This window comes from Alligator mississippiensis, chromosome 2, assembly GCF_030867095.1.
Source record: "Alligator mississippiensis isolate rAllMis1 chromosome 2, rAllMis1, whole genome shotgun sequence".
NCBI lineage: Eukaryota > Metazoa > Chordata > Crocodylia > Alligatoridae > Alligator > Alligator mississippiensis.
The window spans coordinates 175545-198992 of record NC_081825.1 but is presented as its reverse complement, the minus strand read 5'-3'; the positions used below and the strand labels follow the sequence as shown (position 1 = coordinate 198992).

The 23448-nt window shown below is 58.5% G+C and overlaps 1 protein-coding gene and 1 non-coding gene across 2 annotated transcripts; both read right to left on the bottom strand.

Annotated features, from left to right (window-relative positions):
* Nucleotides 1–283: 283 nt before the first annotated feature.
* Nucleotides 284–4152, bottom strand: LOC102564648 (uncharacterized). Its single transcript, XR_002091297.2, has 4 exons — nt 4071–4152; nt 3636–3683; nt 3271–3339; nt 284–2671 (listed from the first exon to the last, which is right to left on the bottom strand). It is a non-coding gene; the product is annotated as an uncharacterized LOC102564648 (transcript).
* A 195-nt stretch (nt 4153–4347) lies between these two features.
* On the bottom strand, nt 4348–12844 carry LOC109280177 (major histocompatibility complex class I-related gene protein). The gene is made up of 4 exons (XM_059723438.1): nt 12561–12844; nt 11385–11648; nt 5072–5344; nt 4348–4646 (listed from the first exon to the last, which is right to left on the bottom strand). The coding sequence occupies exons 1-4, from the start codon at nt 12826–12828 to the stop codon at nt 4348–4350; spliced, it is 1104 nt and encodes a 367-aa protein (XP_059579421.1). The 5' UTR covers nt 12829–12844.
* Nucleotides 12845–23448: the final 10604 nt, after the last annotated feature.

Below are 23448 nucleotides of genomic sequence, written 5' to 3'. Positions count from 1 at the left end.
TCAGGTGGCCGATGGTCGTTCTCGGCGTCCGATGCTGCTGAGCCGCTCTGGACAGATGGTTCCAGTGCTTGACGAAAAAAATTCAGGGGCCGCCACTCATGCCTGGGCGGCTGGGCTCCCGAGGTACATTAGAAAAATTGCGTGGGACAAATAAAAGAAAAACAGGGTGTACAGGTGAGGGCTGTGGCCGGGTGGGATCACCTGGGCCAGGGAGCTGAGGCACTGGCATGGGCTGTGCCCGGCGGGTCAGTGCAGGACAGGGCCAGTTTCGGGGAAGCCGCGTTGTCCCAGGGAAGCCCCGCACAGGCCGGCGGTGGAACCAGGACAGGGTGGACACGGGACACCTGTGACGGCCAAGACTGCGGGGTCTGGTGCTGCGGGATGGAGGAATCTTCCGAGTCTGGCCTTCCGGTCACCCATTTCGGGTATTGAGATGCATAAGGAGGGGTCCCTCTCTCCCACACAGTTACACCACAGGCCTGGCTGGACCCGAGCAGGGTGGAGAGATGAAGAGAGGTGAATGGATGGAAAGGTAAGTCAGTAGGTAGCTAGGTGGGTGGATGGATGGATGGACAGAGCACATATGTCACAAGCTCTGCTGGGCTGAGCCGCCCTCCCTTGAGCTGCGGCAGGAGGCTACAAGGTGGTGGAGAAAGCAAAGACCTCCCATGCGAAGTGCGGGAGCAAGAGGTGAACATGTCTGCGATGGACCCACGGCAGCAACCGGGTCTGCAGCGCAGTCGGGTTGCAGCACAGATCTGCTGTGGAGAAGGAACTGGGAACAAAGAAACTGACTTTGGCCTCATCAGGCCCGTGGGGTGGAGAAATGTCTGACCGCCTGGACCAGCACAGCCATGAGCACCCCGGGCCTGGGCACGCACCACACCGCCCATCACTTCCCAGGACGTTTCCTCCCGGGTCTGACCTCCGCGGGGCAACTCCCACGCTTGCAGACCCGCCCCACGATGCAAGTTGCTGCAGCGGTGGGGCAGGGCAGGGCAAGGAAGACTCCCCACTCCGTCCTCCCCGCTCCTGGCTGCACCAGCTGTTCTCGAGTTATAAGCAAACTCACATCCAGACATGCACTTCATTTTATATACATATATATATATATATATATAAAAGCTCTTACACTCAAGCTCTCCTCACCCAATCTCACCCCCTCCCACAAGAAAGAAAAGGAAGAAAAGGGAAAAAACAATCGCAGTGTCTGAGGCAGTGTCCAGGGCCAAAGGTCAGAGCATTTGGCTGCCTCTGCCCATGGCCTTGACCTGGGCTGTCCAGGCACCTGGCCCCAGGCTACATCACAAGCTGATTTCATAGATTCATAGATGTTAGGGTCGGAAGGGACCTCAGTAGATCATCGAGTCCGACCCCCTACATAGGCAGGAAAGAGTGCTGGGTCTAGATGACCGCAGCTAGATGCATATCCAACCTCCTCTTGAAGACCCCCAGGGTAGGGAAGAGCACCACCTCCCTTGGGAGCCCGTTCCAGACCTTGGCCACTCGAACTGTGAAGAAGCTCTTCCTAATGTCCAGTCTAAATCTGCTCTCTGCTAGCTTGTGGCCATTGTTTCTTGTAACCCCCGGGGGCGCCTTGGTGAATAAATACTCACCAATTCCCTTCTGTGCCCCCATGATGAACTTATAGGCAGCCACAAGGTCACCTCTCAAGCCCAGGACCCAACCCCACACGTGGGGGGCAGGCAGGGCTGGGGCTGGGCCCGGGCCTGGGCCCCAGAGCCCAGGACTGCTGCAGACGGCCCCAATCGCTCAGCTGGCCAAAAGGTTGCCCTCAGGCCTGACCCAGGCACTGCGCAGTTCAGTGCGCTCCCTGCCCGTCTGCCTGGGGAGAAACATCGCCGAGGGCATCTCGCCTCTGCCTGCTCTTTATTAAAAAGCAAACTTGGGTCTAAACCTGCAACAAGCAGCACCCAAATCCCACCACCTTTCATAGTTTCATAGATTTCTAGGGTCAGAAGAGACCGATTAGACGATCAACTGCGAACCCCCTGCCCTGGGCAGGAGAGTGCTGGGGTCAGACAGGGTTTTTCCCCACTCCCCCTCGGCTGTAGCCAAGCCCTTCTCACTTGGCACGCCAGCTGTCTGTTGTCCCACAGCAAGGGGCTCTGCTCTGGCAAGATCAAGGTATCTGGAAGGGTAAAATAACAGCAGTGGTATAGGCTAAATCAGAGAAACACCATGTATCTGGGTTCAAGTAGGCAGTTTTCCTTAAGCATTCCCAGGGATAACTGTTCTTCTGGCGTGGTTTAGTACCCGCCGAGGTGCTGGGGCTTGAAGCCCACTTTATGGAAACGGGAGGCTCCTCCCTAGCTTGCTCCTGCAGCCATACAGCTGAGGGCAGGCGAAACTTGGGGGCATCCAAACCCCAGCCTCTGGGCTTGGGCCTGCACGTAGGATGCCCACCAAGACTTCGGAAAGATCTGAAGCCCCTGGTGAGGGCGGAGGATGTTTGCCAGTTGTGGGGCTGCTTACGGTTCTGGACTGACTCACGGATTTGTATTTGGACTCGATTTGGCTTGGAACAGGAAAAACTTCTTTAAATCAAAAAGGAAAAGCTTTTGGGCTGTAATGCGTTGTTTTGTGCTGTTCCCTCTCCTACTCCCTGGCCCCTCCGCAGGCGGTGCAGGCTCCACCGGGATCCATTAACCTGTGGGACCGAGACACAGGAGATGTAGCAGCCGGAGGGATGGCAGCACGGGGCACCACTGACCTGGTGCTCGGGTCCAGTTGGGGTCACTCCCTGCACTGCGGGGAGGAGATGCCCCTTCCCAATGTACCTCCCATGGCCGGGTCCCCTGCACTGCGCCAGCCCCGCTCCCGACAGTGCCCGGGCTGCAGCCCCTTCCCCGCACACGCAGGCCCAGAGCCCAGGCTGCCTGGGGGGGCAATGGACACCCCGCTCTTCCCCTCTCCCCCAGGAGCACAGGGGCTGGCGCAGACCCAGCCACGCAGCTCTCCTGGCACTCGGCCCCCTCAACGCCCATGGCACAGGACAGCCAAGGAGATGGGAGCTGCTGGCAGTGAGGTCAGGAGCCCTGGGCACCGACCCTGCCCTGCAGCCACGGGGACCAGGTGCTGGCTGCCAGGGGCTGGCCAAGGATCTGCACCCCTGGGCTGAACCCCTGCCGCTTGCCCACGGCTCGCACCAAGGGGATGGCACTGCCAGGAGCCCTGGAGCTGCCATCTCCACAGGAGGGAGGCGAGACCTGACCCCAGCCCAGGAAACAGCCCTGCCCCAGCACTCACTGCAGCTCTCCAAGGCTTCTCTCTCCTGAGTTTCTCTCTCTGGGGCTTGGCTCTGCAAGGCTTCATGGGCTGAGAGAGAAGGAAGACGGGTCAGAGCTCCCCGAGCACACAGACCAGTTCCCCCAGCCCAATGCCCCCCATGCCCCACACCAGCCAAGAACCGCAGACGCCAGGGTGACGGGCGCCCTTGTGACTCCCCAGACATGAGCCCGTCACATGATCCAAGGCCTGGAGGCTGCAGCTGGACTAGCGTGTCCAGTGCGGGGAGGCAGCGCGGGGCTGGGTGACGCCGCCTGCCCAGGGGTGCTCTGCACAGAGCCGCACGGCCCCAGGGAGGGGGAGAGAGGAGGGGGCTTCGCACTCACCGGGCACTGCTCTGTGCAGTACCGCTCTGTGTCCCACTCCCCGTCTCCCTGAAGAGAGAAGGCAGAGATCAGTGACTGCAGCTGCTTCCACACCTGGGGACGGCTTCGACCTGGGGCCACAGCCCATAAAGGAGCTGCCTGCACAGCACGAGCCGGGGACTCAGACCAGGACTTGGGGCCCGGACACCCCCCCAGGGAGGGGATGGGGCTATGGGTCATGGTTCATGTAGAGCCAAGAGCAGCCCTCAGGGCCCCAGCAAGGCAGCCTCGCAGTGCTGGTGCTGGGGTCTGTTTGCTGCTGCCCTGGGGTCGCATGGACCTGGGAGCCCAGAGCAGCTGGAGGATCCCCCGTCCCCCCAGGTCCCAGGCCCTCCCTGCTCCCCCGCCCCAAAGCCTGGGCATGGCCTGGCCCCATGGGCTTCGCCCAGCACTTACTGCGGAAGTAACCAGCTGCGCCCATCACAGCAACGACCGGCAGGACAACGCCGATAACAATGCCCACAGCCAGCATCCGGGTGGACTCTGGAAGAGGGAGGATACCAGTGAGTGCGGGGAACCCCCAAACCTGCCCCCAATGCTGTACAGGCCCAGTGCCCCCTCCCCATTGGTGCCCCCTGCATCCGCCGGCCCCCCAGTTCCTTCCCGGCTCAGCAGGGTCAGACAGCCCCTCGCTCCCCGACCACCACGTTTCTTCTCCCTCCCCGTGCAGGGGTCACTCACCCGCCCTGCCCTTGTCCCAGGCCACTCTCAGGGCTGCCCCCAGGCTCACGTGCTCCACGCTGCAGGTGTAGTCGTGGTCGCTGCTCGGGTCAATCTCGATGGTGGCCCAGGTCTGGAAGGTCCCGTCTCCGCTGGGAAGGACCCCCGAGCAGCTCGTCTTCTGGGGCTGCGCCTCCCCGTTCCTCAGCCAGACGACAGAGATGTTCTTGGGGTAGAAGCTGTGGACCCAGCAGGCCAGGGTGGTGCGTCCATCCCGGGATGGCCTGTCGCTCACCTGTGCCATGGGACGCTCTGGAAGGGAGGTGATACCTGTTAGAGCGACCGCCCCTGCAGGACCCCTGCCAGGAGGCCAGGCTGGGCCCTGCACTGGCCACACAAACAGGCTCCAGCACCCATTTCAGCCAGGAGCCGATGGCGTCGGGGTGGGAGCGCAGGGGACAGGAGACACAGCTGTGCTGGGCTCGGGGCTGCAGGAGCGGGGTCCCATACAGCTGATCTCTGGTTCTCAGACTCGCGGCCAGGGTGCAGACACCCTGTGGGCTCTGCCCAGCTGGGAGGCCTGACCAGGGCAGGGACCGGGGCACCGTGTCCCACAGCAGCGCTGGGGTCTCGCCCGGTGGCCGGAGCAAGACGCAGCGCTCGCCACCCTGGACACAGGGGGATGGGGCGGGCGTTCCCCGGTCAGCGCTGCCCTGGGCCGTGACACCGGGACTCACTGCTCTGCTGCGCTGCCTCCCCGTGCTGCAGGAACTGCCGCAGCCACGCGATGCAGGTCTCCTCCAGGTAGGCTCTTGCATCTTGAAGAAGGGCCTTATCCTCATTCCACCTGCGCTGGGTGACCTGGGCCTGTGTTATTTCTGCTACCCAGGTGCGCGTTCCCAGGTCATAGCTGACGAAGTCTCCCCCATCATAGCCAAACTGCATGTAGCCTCCGGTGCTCTTGTCTTCGTGGAGCTCACAGCCGTACATGAACTGGAGCGTGTGAGACCCTGAAACACACAGATCCAGGCCCTGGTCATGGTCATGGTCACGGTCACAGCCCAGGGAGCAGGTGCCCAAGGGCTGCCAGGCTGGGCAGGGGCAGAGCCGACCCCAGGGGTGGGGTGGGGGGCAGCACGGGGACAGCTCGGGGGCTCTGTTCACAGAGAACAAGGCTGAGGGGACACACTGAACACCAGGCAGGCTGAACAACAACCGAGCACCTGAAGGAAGAGACACCGGGTCATTGTGGTGGACGACTCCCTCCTGAGAGGCACAGAGTGGCCTATCTGTCAACCGGATCCCACAGCACGGGGGGTTTGCTGCCTACCCGGAGCCAGGATCCGGGACATCATGACAAGGATTCCTGACCTCATCTGGCCCTCTGACAACTATCCCATGGTCCTTGTCCATGTGGGCACAAATGATGAGGCCAGGAGTAGTGTGGACCGCATCATGAGTGACTACAGGGCTCTGGGGACCAGGCTTAGGAAGTCAGGGGCACAAGTGGTATTCTCGTCCATCCTTCTGGTCAGCGGTTGCCAGCAGCATCCGGGCGCCTGCGTCAGGGCAGTCAGCCTGCAGCTCCGGAGTTGGTGCCATCATGCGGGTTTTGGCTTCTACACCCACGATCTACGTCCACAAGAGAGGCATTCTGGGACGAGATGGTCTTCCTTTCTATTTTAAAGGTAAGAGTCTATTCTCTTACAGGTTGGTTGATCTCCTCCGAATGGCTTTAAACTAGGTTTGTCAGGGGGCGGGGAAGCACAGGATAAGGAGCACCTAGGATCAGCGAGCCATGAGCACTGCACTGGATCAGCCCAGGTAAGCACTAAGGGACGCAATAGACATCAGGACAGGGGGTACCAAGGGCACCCATCAGGGGGCTTAAATGTCTCTACACTAATGCTAGGAGCATGGGGGCAAGCAGGAGGAACTTGCACTCCTGCTTGCAAGCAACAACTTGGACCTGGTTGGACTAGCTGAAACCTGGTGGGAACCTACTCACGATTGGGCAGTAGGCATTGATGGTTATAGGCTGTACAGATGGGATAGGGTGGGGAAAAAGGGAAGGGGTGTTGCTCTCTATGTTACAGACAATATACATCCTCTGTAACCAAGATGGGCTCAGAGGAGGGCCAAACCAAAGTACTGTGGGTCAGGATACAAGGGGGTCAGGGGGAAAGGGACTTGGTAGTGGGGGCTAGTATAGACCACCACACCAGGAGGATGAGCTAGACCTGGAATCTGGAGACAGCTCTCAGAGACCGTATGGTCAAAGGATATGATTGTCATGGGCGACCTAAACTACCCAGACATCTGCTGGAAGGAGCAGTCAGCCAAATCTAACCGGTCACACTGGTTCTTAACCTGCATACAGGACCTCCACACAACGCAGGAGGGATACGATCCCACCAGAGGGAACACCTTGCTGGACTTGGTGTTAGCTACAGAGGGTGACCTGGTGGGGGATCTGCAAGTACAAGGTAACCCAGGGGCTAAGTGTGGCAGAATACCATCTCTGTCTCTCCCCAGGCTCTTCTATCTGACAGTTTGGTTCCCATGGTCACTGCAGCGGGCAGGCTCCTCTGGCCCCGTCGGCTTCAGGTAACCCTGAGTTGTAACCTGAGCTGGATACATTCCTGAGGGAGGGGGAAACCTGCTCCCTCTGCCTACGTGACTGGCCTCACACACCTGGGTGGGGGCTTAAGCTCCCGATTGTTCCAAGCAATGGCAACATGACTGGTAGGGGGCTAAAGACTCTGCCAGTCTACCCGGCAACCAGTGATGCATTTCAAGTTGGTTAGCTGGCAGCCAACAGTTGCTGGCCTTCATTGGACCAGGTAAATGAGATCATAAAGGCTATATAAGTGAAGGACTGCCCAGGAGGAGGGACAGTAGTCATGATGAAAACTCACAGAATGAAGCTGGACCATCTGAAACTCGCTTTCTCTCTTGAAACTCATGATCAATGAACTGTTTGCCTCCAGAGGGAATCTCCACCTGCCTCTGGATGATACTTGTGAGTAAGCTACCTGAGATCTAACTAGATATATAACTTGCAGTAACTCAGATGCATGATCAAAAACTACCATGCCACTGCTTGCTCTAAGGTATTTCTCTGATATCGCTCTACCCTGCATCCTATCCCAAACCTACTCCTTGTAACCAGTAAAGTTCTCCTTTGTACTTAGTGTGGGAGACTTATTGGGAGAGGGTCTAAATCAGGGACAGGCAAGTATTTTGGGCAGGGGGCTGCTTACTGTGTTTTGGCAAGCCACCCAGGGCTACATGATAGGCAGCCAGGGGCAGATAAATATTAATTTTCTAAATGTTTTAGGGGCCCCGTGGGCTGGATAGAATGGCCTGGTGGGCCACATTCAGCCCCTGGGCCACATGTTGCCCACCCCAGTCTAGTTTATGCCTTGGGGTGGCCGTGGTTTGGCTGACTGATGGAAACCACTATTTGTGCTTCAGACTGAGGGAAGGACCCCAAGTTCTTGCAGTGGGTCAAGTACCCTCAAGAACAGGTTGAAAAAGTGGGCAGAACAGAATAGGATGCAGTTCAAGAAAGGCAAGTGCAAAGTGCTGCACCTAGGGAGAAGGAATCACCAGCACACTTACAGGTTGGGGGATGACCTCCTCAGCAGCACAGCAGCAGAAAGGGATCTTGGAGTCATAGCTGGACTCCACGGTGAACGGGAGTTATCAATGTGATGAAGTGATTAACAAGGCTAACCGCACTTTATCATGCAGTAGCAGATGCATCACGAACAGGTCCAGGGAGGCGATGCTTCCCCGAGATGTGGCACTGGTCAGGCCGCAGTTGGAGTACTGCATCCAGTTTTGGGCGCTGCACTTTGGGAGGGATGCGGAGAATCTCGAGAGGGTTCAGAGAAGGCCACTCGTATGGCCAGAGGCCTGCAGGCAAGGCCCTACGAGGAGAGACTGAGGGACCTGGATCTCTTCAGCCTCCACAAGAGAAAGCTGAGAGGTGATCGTGTGGCTGTTATAAATTCATCGGGGAGGGCAACAGGGAGTAGGAGATGCTCTGTTTATTAGGGCACCCCCTGGAGTAACTAGAAACAATGGCCACAAACTGACGGAGAGCAGATTTAGGTTGGACATTAGTTTCAGTTTCATAGTTTCATAGTTGGTTGGGTCAGAAGGGACCTGAGGAGATCATCTAGTCCGACCCCCTGCCCTGGGCAGGAAAGAGTACTGGGGTCAAATGACCCCGGCCAGATGTTTGTCCAGCCTTTTTTTAAAGACCCCCAGGGTTGGTTCCAGATCCTAGCTGCCCCAACAGTGAAGTAGCGCCTCCTGATGTCTGTCCTGAATCTACCCTCTGCCAGCTTGTGACCGTTATTTCTAGTCACTCCTGGTAGTGCTCAGGGGAACAGGGATGCCCCCAATGCCTGCTGGTCCCTCCTGACTGGTTTGTAAATGGTCACCAGGTCCCCCTCAGCCTCCTCTTGTGGAGGCTGAACAGGTTCAGGTCCCATAGCCTCTCCTCGTACAGCCTGCCCTGCTGCCCCCTGACCATGCGAGTGGCCTCCTCTGGACTCTCTCCATGCTGGCCACATCCCTCCTGAAGTGAGGTGCCCAGAACTGGATGCAGTACTCCAGCTGCGGCCTGACCAGTGTCGCATAGAGGGGGAGGATCACCTCCTTGGACCTGCTCGAGATGCATTAGAAAGGACTTCTTCACAGTCAGGGTTGCCAGAATCTAGAACGGGCTTCCCGGGGGGGTGGTGCTCTCCCTACCCTGGGGGTCTTCAAGAGGAGACTAGACAAGCATGTGGCTGTGGTCACCTGACCTCGGCACTCTTTCCTGCCCAGGGCAGGGGGTTGGACCTGGTGACCTACTGAGGTCCCTTCCGACCCCAACATCTATGACTCCATGAATCTATGAACTGTGGCCTCTGCACCCCGTGGGACGCAGGAACCCAGGGCTTGGAGGAGGGTGGGAATGGTCCCTGGAAGGGGAATGGCAAGGTTGGAGGATGAAGGGGCAGGTGAGACCAGCCAGGAAGAGTCGAGGCTGGAAATCAGAGTGGTGCTTCTCCGTGCAGGAGCACCGCAGCGCTGAGCAGCCTCCCCATGGGGCAGCGAGACCTGGGAGTGGAGCCTGAGCCCTGGATGCTGCAGCTGCCCGGAGCAGGGACCAGACTCTGCGGCCCTGGAGGTGTCCCCTGGGCAGTGCCCCGCTCAGCCCAACCCCTGCCTGCACCTGGGGGTGACGGGGCTGGGGTCCTGCACCCTACAGCTCCCCCCTACGGACGTCTGAGTCCACAAGGTCGCTGCCCATCACGGCCCTCATGCCTGCGGGTCCAGTTCGTCCCCCCTGGGATTCTCAACTCTGGCTTGGGCCCCTCCCTCCCTCCCTGCCCCACTCATAGATTCATAGATGTTAGGGTTGGAAGGGACCTCAGTAGATCATCGAGTCCGACCCCCTGCATAAGCAGGAAAGAGTGCTGGGTCTAGATGACCCCAGCTAGATACTCATCTAACCTCCTCTTGAAGACCCCCAGGGTAGGGGAGAGCACCACCTCCCTTGGGAGCCCGTTCCAGACCTTGGCCACTCGAACTGAGAAGAAGTTCTTCCTTATGTCCAGTCTAAATCTGCTCTCTGCTAGCTTGCGGTCATTGTTTCTTGTAACCCCCGGGGGCGCCTTGGTGAATAAATACTCACCAATTCCCTTCTGTGCCCCCGTGATGAACTTATAGGCAGCCACAAGGTCGCCTCTCAACCTTCTCTTGCGGAGGCTGAAAAGGTCCAGTTTCTCTAGTCTCTCCTCGTAGGGCTTGGTCTGCAGGCCCTTGACCATACGAGTTGCCCTTTTCTGGACCCTCTCCAGGTTATCTGCATCCCTCTTGAACTGCGGCGCCCAGAACTGCACGCAGTACTCCAACTGCGGTCTGACCAGCGCCCGATAGAGGGGAAGTATCACCTCCCTGGACCTATTCGTCATGCATCTGCTGATGCACGATAAAGTGCCATTGGCTTTTCTGATGGCTTCGTCACACTGCCGACTCATGTTCATCTTGGAGTCCACTAGGACTCCAACATCACTCTCCACTTCTGTGCCACCCAGCAGGTCATTCCCTAGGCTGTAGGTGTGCTGGACATTTTTCCTCCCTAGGTGCAGCACTTTGCATTTCTCCTTGTTGAACTTCATCCTGTTGTTTTCTGCCCACTTGTCCAACCTGTCCAGGTCTGCCTGCAGCTGTTCCCGGCCCTCCGGCGTGTCCACTTCTCCCCATAGCTTTGTGTCATCTGCAAACTTGGACAGAGTACACTTCACTCCCTCGTCCAAGTCGCTGATGAAGACATTAAAGAGTATTGGTCCAAGGACCGAGCCCTCCGGGACCCCACTGCCCACACTCTTCCAGGTCAAGACTGACCCATCCACCACGACTCTTTGGGTGCGGCCCTCTAGCCAATTCGCCACCCACCAGACTGTGCAGTCATCCACATCACAGCCTCTTAGCTTGTTCACCAGTATGGGGTGGGATACCATATCAAAGGCCTTCGATACTGTCTCCTCTTGCCCCTTTCTCCGCACCCACCACCACCCACCCCCATCCCCTCCTCCCTTCCTGCCTTCCACGCCCCTCCCTGCCCTGCTCCAGCCCCAGCCCCAGCGCCCAAACCAGCTCCGCTAGGGACCAGCAGCCCCTTCACTGCCCTCCCGCCCCATCCCTGGACCGGTCTGACCTGACAACCAGCTCCTTGGCCCCCGCCTGGCAAGGAGAAGGGCCCTCCCACATCTCACGGGGGCTCTTCTGCATCCTCGCTCCCTGGCACGAAGCTGCTCAGACCTGACAGCTGCTCCGGCCCAGCCCCTGCCCCCGGGACTCTGCCAAGGCACGACCAGACCGAGATCCCTGCAGGGCTCTACCCCGGGCCAGGCCGGGCCAGGCCGGGCAGCAGCCGGTGTCCTCCTCCCTGCCGGGCTGCAGCAGGGACAGTGCCCAGGGGCTCTCGGCAGGACAGGAGAGGACATGAGCTGTGCCTTCTGCTCGCACCTGCCTGTTCACACTTACCCCTGGTCTGGTTGTAGCGATCCCGCAGGGTGACCAGGTTTGATTCAAATCTGTCCTGCCAGTCCCACAAGGTCCAAGTTTCCGTGTCCCAGAAGTCAGGGCTGACGGCCCCCTGCACCCAGTCCCCACGCGGCTCCTGTCTCTGTGTCTCGCTGTCGTAGTGGAGAATTCGCTGGTCGTCCACGTAGCCCATGGCAGTGAAGACGGGCACGCCTGGCCCTGGCTCTGACACCCCCATGTAGAAATGCCGGTAGCAGTGGGAGCCTGCAGGAGTGACAGGTCAGCACTAGCGGGGCAGATGCCAGGGCCCCCAGTGCTCACTGCCCCTTCCCGGAGGGGCTGCAGAGGATGGACATGGGGCTGTGCCAGGTGGTAGCAGGGGCGGAGAGCGAGGGGGCGGTGGGGCCGACAGGGTGGGGCAGAGCCGGCTGGGTGTGGGGCAGGGGCTGGGGAGGAGGGACGGGACCGACCCCGCAGGGCACAGGCCTGGTGTGGAGGGGCCATACACCGTGTCCCATAGCCCAGTCATGCTCCCCACACACCCCGTCCCAGGCATGGCCCCCGCACAGCCCAGGTGCTCGACCCACCCTGCTCCAGGGGAGCCCTTGTGCGCCCGAGTCTGCACCAGGGACCCGCAACCAGGGCCTGGGCTCAGCCCCTCTCATCCTCGGTCCTGCTGCACGGCTGGGGCTGGGGCTGGAGGGACCCTGCAGAGCAGACGGGAGTCCGGCTGGACAAGCAGCTTCTCCTTGGCTTGCAGCCACCCGCCTTCCCCGTCGGAGGCAGCGGGTCCTCTCTCCCTGGCCACCACCAGCAGCTCCCCAGGCAGCCGCAGCCAGCCAGGAATGGCCGCACTGGGAGAGGGGAGGTGTTGGGTGCCCGTCCACAGGATGCTGCGCCCAGGGGAGGCATCGGGATGGGCAGCGCCGAGCTGAGGCCTGCTCTGTGCATGGGGTTTGGACTGATCCGGCCACAAGCACAGGGGGCTCGCCTGATCAGGTCTCTCTTCTGGGGAGCTCACCGGGACCCCACAGCCCGGGCTCCCTGCACAGAGCAGAGCAGGACCCTGCAGCCTGGTTTAGCAGCAAGGCCGTCCCCACCTGGCTGTGCCTGCACTCCCCACATCGCGACCCAGCTCTGTCCTACCCTCGGCCCCATGCAGGCACTGCTGCTCACCGGCGCTGGTTCCTGGCATGGCCGCAGCACCCACGAGCAGCAGTAGGACCCGCAGCCAGGAGCATGGCGCCACCTTCGCAGCAGCTTCGCGTGGTGCTTGCGGCCTCCGCACAGAGACATTGCGGGTGCTCCCGTGCAGCAGCAGGTGCAATGGGCCGCGGCGCAGCCCGCAGGGTGCTGCAGGATCGCTGCATGGTGCGGGGGCAGATGGAGCCGTGTGAGCTGGGCCCAGGCCCCGGGATTCCCACCGCGACGCCGCCCCGGCCATCGGCTGTGGGGGACGAGGCTGAAGCTGGTTCTTACTCCTCAATCTACAACCAATAAAAGCTTGTTATTCATGAATGACACATTGTAGCAAGAGAATTTCATTAGCTATGCATGCTTACTAATTCATATAGATTCAAAGATTCATAGATTCATAGATGTTAGGGTCGGAAGGGACCTCAATAGATCATCAAGTCCGACCCCCTGCATAGGCAGGAAAGAGCGCTGGGTCTAGATGACCCCAGCTAGATGCATATCCAACCTCCTCTTGAAGACCCCCAGGGTAGGGGAGAGCACCACCTCCCTTGGGAGCCCGTTCCAGACCTTGGCCACTTGAACTGTGAAGAAGCTCTTCCTTATGTCCAGTCTAAATCTGCTCTCTGCTAGCTTGTGGCCATTGTTTCTTGTAACCCCCGGGGGCCCCTTGGTGAATAAATCCTCGCCAATTCCCTTCTGTGCCCCTGTGATGAACTTATAGGCAGCCACAAGGTCGCCTCTCAACCTTCTCTTGCGGAGGCTGAAAAGGTCCAGGTGCCCCAGTCTCTCCTCATAGGGCTTGGTCTGCAGGCCCGTGACCATACAAGTGGCCCTTCTCTGGACCCTCTCCAGGTTATCCGCATCCCTCTTGAAGTGCGGTGCCCAGAACTGCACGCAGTACTCCAACTGCGGTCTGACCAACGCCCTATAGAGGGGAAGTATCACCTCCTTGGACCTATTCGTCATGCATCTGCTGATGCACGATAAAGTGCCATTGGCTTTTTTGATGGCTTCATCGCACTGCCGGCTCATGTTCATCTTGGAGTCCACTAGGACTCCAAGATCCCTTTCCACCTCTGTGCCACCCAGCAGGTCATTCCCCAGGCTGTAGGTGTGCTGGACATTTTTCCTCCCTAGGTGCAGCACTTTGCATTTCTCCTTGTTGAACTGCATCCTGTTGTTTTCTGCCCACTTGTCCAACCTATCCAGGTCCGCCTGCAGCTGTTCCCTGCCCTCCGGCGTGTCCACTTCTCCCCACAGTTTTGTGTCATCCGCAAACTTGGACAGAGTACACTTCACTCCCTCGTCCAAGTCGCTGATGAAGACATTGAAGAGTATCGGTCCAAGGACCGAACCCTGCGGGACCCCACTGCCCACACCCTTCCAGGTCGAGACCGACCCATCCACCATGACACTCTGGGTGCGACCCTCCAGCCAATTTGCCACCCACCGGACTGTGTAGTCATCCCAGTCACAGCCTCTTAACTTGTTCACCAGTATGGGGTGGGATACCGTATCGAAGGCCTTCCTGAAGTCTAAGTATATGACGTCAACCTCTACTCCTGTGTCCAGGAGTTTCGTAACCTGGTCATAAAAAGAGACTAGATTGGTCAGGCACGATCTGCCCGCCACAAACCCGTGCTGGTTTCCCCTCAGCATAATTTGTCCTGCCGGGCTCTCACAAATGTGAGCCTTGATAATTTTTTCAAAGCCTTTGCCTAGGATGGAGGTGAGACTGACTGGCCTATAGTTGCCCGGGTCCTCCTTCCTCCCCTTCTTGAAAATGGGGACCACGTTGGCCCTTTTCCAGTCCTCCGGGACCTGGCCCGTGTGCCACGAGCATTCAAATATTCCCCCCAGTGGCTGCGCAATGACATCGGCCAGCGCCTTCAGCACCCTCGGATGGAGCCCATCCGGGCCTGCCGACTTAAATGCATAAGATGCGTGATGGAAGACTGATGATAGAGGATGTATACCTACAACTCTCTCTATATAGAGAAATATATTTTAATTTAAAAAAAAAAAGGGATTTCACCACTGCCGCAACCCCAGCTGCCACCTGCCTGGGGTCTAACAGGGCTCCCTGGAGCCAACCCCGCTCCGTGTCTCCCGGCCCCGTGGGGCACAGCGCTCCAGTGCCCCCCTATGTCTCCAGCTAAGCTGGCTCTGCTCTGCTGTCAGCTGGAAGTGGGATCCCTCTTTCCCCCCACTCACAATTACAGCCCTGAGCCCTGGGCTTCCAGCGCAGAGGGGGGAGGACGCCAGCTGTGCGCAGGGACCAAGGTCGGGCACGAAGGGGGTTTCTAAGGTCAGGCGGGGGCTGGACCATATCAGGCAGCTGGACGGCAGCAGGTCTGCTCCCTCCGGCCTCTCTCTAGGCCCTGCCCCACACACTCCATTTCTATGACGGACTGGGAAGGGGTGGGGGTAAATTAAAAGCGTAGGAATAATGTCATTTTGGAAACCTTCTCCCGGGGTCTGTACCACGACGAGGCCACCTGCCTCCAGCCTTCCCACCACGTGCAACAAACCGGCAAAGACTGGGATTTGCCCCCTCGCATGCCCACTTTTTCAGTAACACTAAGGAGGTAGGGTTTGGCCCGAGGGTCTTGAGCGCAGGCGGTGCTGATCACTGGGTCTGGCAGGTGAATCTCTGTCCACCTTCCACCTCACAGGGCGAGCAACCTGGACACAGGGCATGTCTACACGTGCAATTAATTCAAAGCAATAAACTCTGATGTACACCGCACCAAGTTCTTTGCTCGGGGCGCAGCGCGCAACCGTGCGCCTGAGAGCCCAGCACGCTGAGCTGGGAGGGGCGGGGGGAGCAGCCCCGGCTGGCGGGGGGCAGGGAGGACTCGCCCTGCCCACCGGGGGCTGCTCCCCTGGCTCAGCGTGCTGCGGAGGCGGCCGGGCACGAGGGTGCTCCAGCACGGGGCCAGCCAACAGGAGCTCCACAGCAAGCGTCTCGTGTAGACGCGCCTGGAGAAACATCTCAGGGGGTTTAAGGCTCCCTCAGGCTGACACCAGATTAGGGGTCAGGAAGGCATTTGCACGCTGGTGAGACTGGCCCAGACTGGGGGGTTTGCCTTCCTCTGTAGCAGGGGCACGGCCTCGGCCTCGGCCTTGGCCAGGGTTTTCTCAAGTGCCTGATAACATCCCCGGCAGCCGCAGCGGGACGGTGGCTGCTGCGGCCTGTCTCCACCTGCCCATTTTCAAGGGCCCCGGCTAAGCTGCAGACGGGCTGCCAAGCAGGAGGCCCAAACAGCCTGTCTGCGAGTAACCGCAGCGTGAGCCCCTGCACGTGTGACAGCCGGTCTGGGCACCGAGGGCCGGGAACCAGCAAACACCATTAAACAAAGCACCAGGCCAGATCAGCAACCCTCCGTCTTGCCCAAGGTTGTCCATCTCAGCTAAGTGGGGTCTGTCCAGTTGCAAAAGTTTCAGTGAAACAAAGACATTTAAATCAAACCAGTCCGAGCTCATTTATTAGAATATGAAGACCAGCCACCTCTCAGTACTGGGTAGAGGCTGGAGGGGAATTTGGGGAGCTCCACAAGTTCCAGATCTGCTGCCGGTCTGCGCGCCCCAACCCTTGAGTCTCCCCGGCCGGGAGAGGTGGGATCTGTGCAGCACTGTCCTGGGCAGCCAGACAGCCTTTGGGAGAAAGGCAGCCGGGTCCTCACATCCCACTGCATTTGCACTGAGGACAACACCCGGGATTGCCACCTCACCAATCTTAAAAAGGCTTTCACCCAACAAGGACACTCCTCCAGAGACAGATGCAAGTTTGAAAGAGCCACTCGGATGCCACATGAAGAACTGCTGCAGTGCAGAAGGAAAACCCCAACGAATCACACACCGCTGGTTATGAAAGATCACCCCCCGCCCCTCGAACCTGTATGGAAGATCCTCAAACAATTGCAACCCAGATGAGAAGAAGACCCAATTCTTAGAGAGCTCTTCCCAGACCCACCCATCCCAGCCTTCAAACAAGCACTGAAACTTGCTAACCACATCACCGGAAGCAAACTTCCTATGGCTCAAAACACACCAAATGGATCCAGCCAGGCCATGACAAGAAATGCAAAACCTGCCACCACATCTCCAACACCCCACAACTACAACACCCCACAACAGAGCCATCGGCACTCCTGGATCTTACACCTGCACCTCCAGAGACATCATACATCTCAGTGCACCACGTGCCCTGGTGGGAAATACACAGGAGACCCAACAACAGCTGTGCACCGGAGCGAACGCACACCGGGAATCTATCAAAGACCAGAACACCCGATTACTGGTGGGGCACATTTCTCACAAGACAACCACTCTCTCTCCAATCTCTCACTATTAATCTAGGAAAGAAACTTCATTTTTGCACAGAGGGAGCTGGAGATGGAAAACTGTCCCTCTGGGTCCAGCTTTTTCTTGTGATTTCCCAGTCGGTTTCATTTTGGAACCAAGAGCTCTATATTTCTGTATTTGTTCTCATCTCAGACCCACACGGCTACCACGTCCATCCCTGAAACATGGAAGATGCCAAATTTTAGCCGATTTTGGATTTTAAACTTGATTTCAGAACAACAATACAGATTTTTTACCTCTGCTCCTGCCATTGGACACCTCCAGGCAAGGAATTATACCTGCTCCAAAGCAAGAGCAACTCAGCACAGCTCTCGGAGACACAGCTACTGAGTGCATCCCTGGACTGAACATAGACATGGGATTCATGACACACTAGGAGCTGCCGGACATCTGACTGCCCAGGTACCGCTGCACTTTTCCCTGCTACATGCTTCTCCCCCCAAGCCTGTTTCTTCCCCACTGGTTCCTCAGTTCACCTTTGCGTGGACTGCCTGTCGTGCTGCAGCTTTACTACTCCTGCCATCCAGGGAGGGCACACACCGACTGCAGGCGCTTCCCCAGCCTGACCAAAGGCTTGCTAGAAAAACGTTCCTAACTGTTTAGGAGGTCTAATGAGAGATATAACACACACAAACACACGCAGCATCTCCCTGCCGTTACACTCAGGAGCCGGGAGATGCAGCGAGCTGGGCGGGGCCGGGGGGAGCGGGGAGCAGGGAAGACGTGCAAGGGAAGCACCTGCTGGGGAGGCAAGTGAGCGTGAAAGCCCTAGTGGTAAACTTAGCACCGAAAGTGAGAAAAGAGTTTAACTGCTCTTTTCACTTCACTGCTCAGAGAATGTCATATGATATGAAAATGGGGCCCAGGCCCTGGGTTGTCTGGGAGGGGGTGGAGCATGGGGGCTGGCGGGATCGGGGTGGGGCTGGGGGCCCTGGGTGCTCTTTAGGGGAGGGGCTGGGGGGAGCAGGGGGCTGGGGGCCTGGACCCTGGGTGCTCTATAGGGGAAGGGCGGGGGGAAACAGGGGGCTGGGGGCCCGGACCCTGGGTGCTCTGGGGGGAGGGGGCTGTGAGGAGCAGGGGGCTGGGGGCCCAGACCCTGGGTGCTCTGGTGGGAGGGGGCTGTGGGGAGCAGGGGGGCTGGGGGAGCAGAGGCCCAGCACGACCCTCAGGCACTCACCGCGTGCAGGTCCAGTCCTGTCTCTAGCACAAAATAGGGGCAATGCTCTGCCATGGGGCTGCCCCTCCTTCCCGGTGCCCCTCACTCCCAACCCGCAGCCCCCAGGCATGTTAGTGTTAGTTAAGGGTTGGGAATTATTTGGCCAGAGGACCACTTAGGGAGTGTTAGTGAGCTGTCATACCTCCCCCCCACACACCCACAACAGCTCACCAACACTGTCTACGTGGCCCGGGTGTGTGGCCAGGTGGCTGGGACAGGGCCACGGGCAGGCGGGGAGCAGCATCTTGGAGTGGGACGGGCAGGCACAGCCAGGGCGGGGTCAGGATCACGGGGCAGTGATGCCATGGGGCCAGGACCCGCGTGGGCAGGGTGTGTGGCTGGGGGGATGGGATGGAGTTGCAGGTGGACAGGGAGCCATGTCCAGGAGCTGGACGAGTGGGCTGGGCTGGGGTTGGGGTTGGGATCGCTGAGCAGGGACAGCATGGACTTGGGGCCTGGGGCAGAGCTGTGATGCGCTCCCTGCACATCCCTGCCCATGTCACCCCGCATAGGCGACACATGGGGGGGCACATGTCCCCCCCCCCCCCCCCGAGATTGGCTGCCACCAAAGCCACCACTGGCTTCTGCAGGTCGCCGCTTGCACCGGCCCCCTCCCTCGCTGCCAACATGGTTGGCGGTGCCTGCGGGCAGTCCCCGCTCGCCGCTCTTCACTTGCCACCACCCTCTGCTGCCGGCACCGATGCTGGCGGCTGTGAGCGGTCCCCGCTCACTGCTCACTGCCATGGTGCCCCCCCCCCCCCCCCCCCCCGGGAGGCACCAGTCGTTCATGTCACCTTGTGCTCCCAATCCCATCCCCAGGCCTGCCCTCCTGGCCTACTCCCGGATGCAGCTCCCAGCCTGCCTGCGGCCCCATCCCAGTCACCCAGCCATACGTCCTGCCCATGAGGGTCCCACCCCTGGTGGTGGGTGTGCAGTCAATGGCCTGGGTCTGGCAGTCCGAAGGAGCTGCCATCACTACAGCTACCAGGAAACAGAGTCTGGCTGCTGGGCAGCCCCAGCCCCACTGTGTGCCCAGGACCAGCCATACGTGCTGCAGGCTGGGCATCCCCCTGCTCCAGGGTGGGGTGGGAGTTTCTAATTAGAGTGTCTCCCAGATAGCCTCTAATTAAAACACTGCAGCATCATTTATTAAGTGTCTCTCATTTCAAAATGGCAGTGGGGGCACTTTATGTACGTGATTTTTTCTTTAAATATATTTCTCTCTCGCGCTCTCTCTCTCTCTCTCTCTCTCTAGTTATATATATACTTCCTTTATCATAAACTTTCCATCGCACCCTTAAACCGCATTGAGAAACCTGTGCTCCTGTTACAATAAACGCACCCCCTCACCCATGCCCTCCCATACCTACCCACTGCCCTCCCCTACCTCAGTCACAGTCTCAATGGATTTTGGGTTACCTTTTTTAATCCAAGAATTGGGGATTTTTTTTTTTTTTAAATCAGAGAAAACCACTATAAGTGGATGTGCAGAAGTTGGGGGATTTCCATAGAAAGCAATAAAATAATTGCATCTGAACCAACGTGTGTGGCCTTGGACAACCCCCTCCTGCCCAGCAGCAATAGGAGTGGGGGGTGGACCCCTTCCCAGTTTCCAGATGATTCCTGTTAATTCATGGCAGGAATTACTGACGTGGTGCTGGCTCCTTGCCCCAGGGGGGCATCCCACCCTGCCTGGGGAAGGCCTCTCATCATGGGAGGCATCCTGTGCCCCTTCCTAGCTCTCTGACTGAGCCCCCACAGGCAAAAACACCCCTCAGCATCAGCTCCCTCTAACTCATTCGTATAAGACCAGTGGTAAATGGATTGTTTTCACTCCAAAAATGGGAAAACAGCATCTGCTTGAGCTTCTTCTGACATCAGTCACGACCAGGCAGAGACCAGGGACGGAAACCAGGTCCCTGATGCTGCAGCTCAGCCCCCAGACCTGGGTGCATGGACCATGGCCCTGCTGCCCCCTGCAGGCTGGAACATGCAAGTGTAGCAGGCTTACCTTTTCAGAGCTTGGGTTGAGTCCCAGGATCGAGGGAGTGCTGTATGATTGGTGGAGCCCGCCCACCAATCCCAAGGCAGCACAAGGGAAGCAATGCCTCGCCCTTTGCCAAAGGGAGGGGGCAAGGAGTGCTGGACCTGATTGGAGACTGCACTTTGCAGGTCCGGCAGACTTCAGGGGTGGGGCCTCTGGTGTAAATAAAAGTCCAGCCTGCCCAGCTTGAGGGGCAAATGCAGCAAGGGAGTCAAGAAGAGTGGAGTCAAGAGATGCTGGGGACGTTTCCCCCAGTGGACAATAGGCCCTAGAGGAGCAGCCTTGGGAGCAGTGCGAGACTGCTCGGGCTGTTGAGGGTGCATGAGGACAGTGCAGGGAGGCCTGCCCTGGGAGCAGTGTGAACCTGCTTGGGCCCATCACAGTGTGTGGTTTGGTGCACGGAGCCCAGGCTTTGGGAGCCACGGCAGGGCCAGCGGGCCGCACAGTGTGCAGGGCAGCGCATGAGGCAAGGTCCTTGGCTGCAGTGAGACAGCTCAAGCCCCATCTCCTGGCAAACGACCAGATCCCACGGTGCGCAGGGTGGTGCACAGGCCTGAGCCTTGGGAGCCAGGGAGCAGTGGAGGCTGCTTGGGCTAGCCGGGTGGCTAACCCAAGCAGGCTGGCTGGAGCCTGAAGGGCCTGGCCTCTGCTAAAAGAGCCCTCAGTGCTGAAGCCAGGGCACGGGGAAATAGTGCTGCAGCGTGAGGCCCAGCACCCAGGAGCCAGCAGCAGCGGTGCAGCAGCTGAGGGGAGCTGAGCCCTCAGTGCTCAGAGCAGGGCACAGGGTGGGGATGAGCCCAGTGGCGCAGGAGAGGCCAGGAGAGGCGCTCCAGCAGAGGAGACCCCATCGAGTTGTGCCCAGATCTCTGCCACCTGAGGAAGCAGGAGTCATTGGGCCCTTGGGTCCCACAGGGGAAAGACATTTAGGGCAGGCAACCCCAGAGACGGGGCTGGGTGAGTAGCCCCCCCACCTAGTCAAGGCCCTAAGGGGAGGGGCCCCTGGTGCTTCCTGGACACCCCCCACAAGGGACCCCATTGGAAGGAGGACTATCTCTTGCCATGGGTCAGGGACTATATTAAGCACTAGATATTATTAAGATTGCTCATGTTTGTGCTTTATGTTTTGTAACTGAAATGTTGTATTGTGATGTTGCTGCTGAAATTGTTTTATCATGATAGGTAAGTAGTGTTATTTAGGGTGTGGCCTTGGTTGTTGGTTAATGTTCACTGAGTAAATATATGTACATGATATTTAGTTTTATGTTTATGTATATTATAACTGAATATATTGTATATAGTTAAGATCATGAGGGTGGCCTCCTCTGGACCCTCTTGATGCTGTCCACATCCCTTCTGAAGTGTGGCACCCAGAACTGGACGCAGTACTCCAACTGCAGCCTGACCAGTGTCGCATAGAGGGGGAGGATTGTGGTGGGCCAGTCGGGGCGCTCCTGCATTGAGCTGCCCACCTCCCTGCGCCCGACCACCGTCCAGGCTCCGAGTGCCTCCCTGGGGTGCCTCCCATCCGGCCGACCCCTTGCCTGGAGCACACCCGCTAGCCTGGGGTTCCCGCTGCCACCATCCAAGGCTCTGGACTCACTTCTGGCTCTGCGCACCTTGGAGAACACAGGCCTGATAGTCCAATGGGTCCTAGACCCAATACAGGCACCTGGAGCACTTCCCAAGTCAGGGGATTATTAGGGAAGTCTCCCTCAGTCCACAGACCTAAGGGGCCTCCTAGGCATAATTTAGACCCACCCCTCAATAAGTCTCCCACACCGGTCACAAGGAGAACTTTATTGATGACAGGGGGTAGGGCAGAAACAGGGTAAAAGGTAGAGCAATATCATAGAAATATCAGAGGAATATCAGAGGAGTCCCATAGAGCAAACCAGGGTGGCTGATGGTAGCCTTTTTAAACACTCATCTGAGTTACTATAAGCTAAATATCTAGCCTGATCTCGAGCAGCTTACTCACTCGCATCGTCCGGAGGTTGGAGTTTTCCTCTGGAGGCAGGGCACTCTTGGAGCATGCGGTGATGAGGAGAGAGCCAGTTTCAGCTGGTGAAGCTCCTCTCCCAGTTTCAGACTCACCTGGGTGACCACATGGCTAATGGCTGCCTTCTTCCTGGACCGGGCCTTTTTATAACCTCTCTCCCCTCAGCAGCCCGGTCCAGTCAAAGCTGCCAATACTGGCCACAAGCCGATCAATCTACCAAGCATCCCTGGCTACCTGGGCCCCTGCCCAGGGCCAGGCTTTCCCCCCCTGCCCAGGTGACCAGAGTATCCGCCTCCCAGGCACCAGGCTTTTGTCATGCAGACAAGGAGGGAGATCCCCGCCCTGAGGAATTCAATACCAGCCTCTCCCGCTAGCAGAGACAGGTCTCTGGAGAGGGGCACTGACGGTGGCATTTCTGCCACAATCGTGATCATGAGCAGAGAGGCCAAGAAGATTGTGATCATGGACATAACTATCCCCTTCAAGAACCAAGCCTTCACTGATGCCCGGGCTCACAAGCAGGAGAAGTACGCCCCACAGGCTGACATCCTGAGGGGCCACAGCTACGATGTGACGGTCGGCGTGCTCATCGTGGGAACACTCGGAGCCTGGGACCGCAGCAATGAGAGCGTCCTGCGTGCCTGCCGCATCTCCCGCCGCTACGCCAAGCTGATGCACTGCCTCATGGTGTCTGACACAATCCGCTGGTCCCGTGACATCTATGTGGAGCACATCATGGGCTACCGCCAGTTCGCTGACCCCACCAGGCCAACTACCACTGGACCGGACCCAGAGGGAACCCACCTCTGGACTTCACTTGAGGCGAATCTTCAGCAAGGGAACACCCCGCTCCACTCTGCGATGAGACTCTATATGGACCGAGAAACTTTCTTCAACCTACTTCCTCCACCGCTGCGGACCATTGTAGGGGTTTGTGTGCATCTATCTGCTCTCTCTCTCAGGTCACAACCCCCCCTCCCTCCCCTTCCCCTACCCCTAGGCTTAGTTGGCTAACATTGTACTTTCTGTACCCCAGTTGCATCCCCCCCTCACCCCCATCCCTCTTATGTTAGTCCCTCGCTGGGCAATCTGTATTTCCCTACTGGTTTTGTCATCTTTTTGTTCTCATAGCTCTTACCAGCTACTAATGCAATTCAGTCTGCATGCCACAGGATTTGGAAACATCTGAAGCCGCAGGCAGGGGTGGAGGATGCTTGCCCGGACCAGGGCCACATTTGGC

Excerpts from the sequence above, each read along its gene's own strand:
- LOC109280177 (XM_059723438.1), bottom strand. The coding sequence starts at position 12,828 with ATGGCCGGGGCGGCGTCGCGGTGGGAATCCCGGGGCCTGGGCCCAGCT. Across the intron at positions 11,649-12,560 it reads CATGCCAGGAACCAGCGCCG|GCTCCCACTGCTACCGGCAT; the intron begins GTGAGCAGCAGT and ends TCACTCCTGCAG. Across the intron at positions 5,345-11,384 it reads TCGCTACAACCAGACCAGGG|GGTCTCACACGCTCCAGTTC; the intron begins GTAAGTGTGAAC and ends TGTGTGTTTCAG.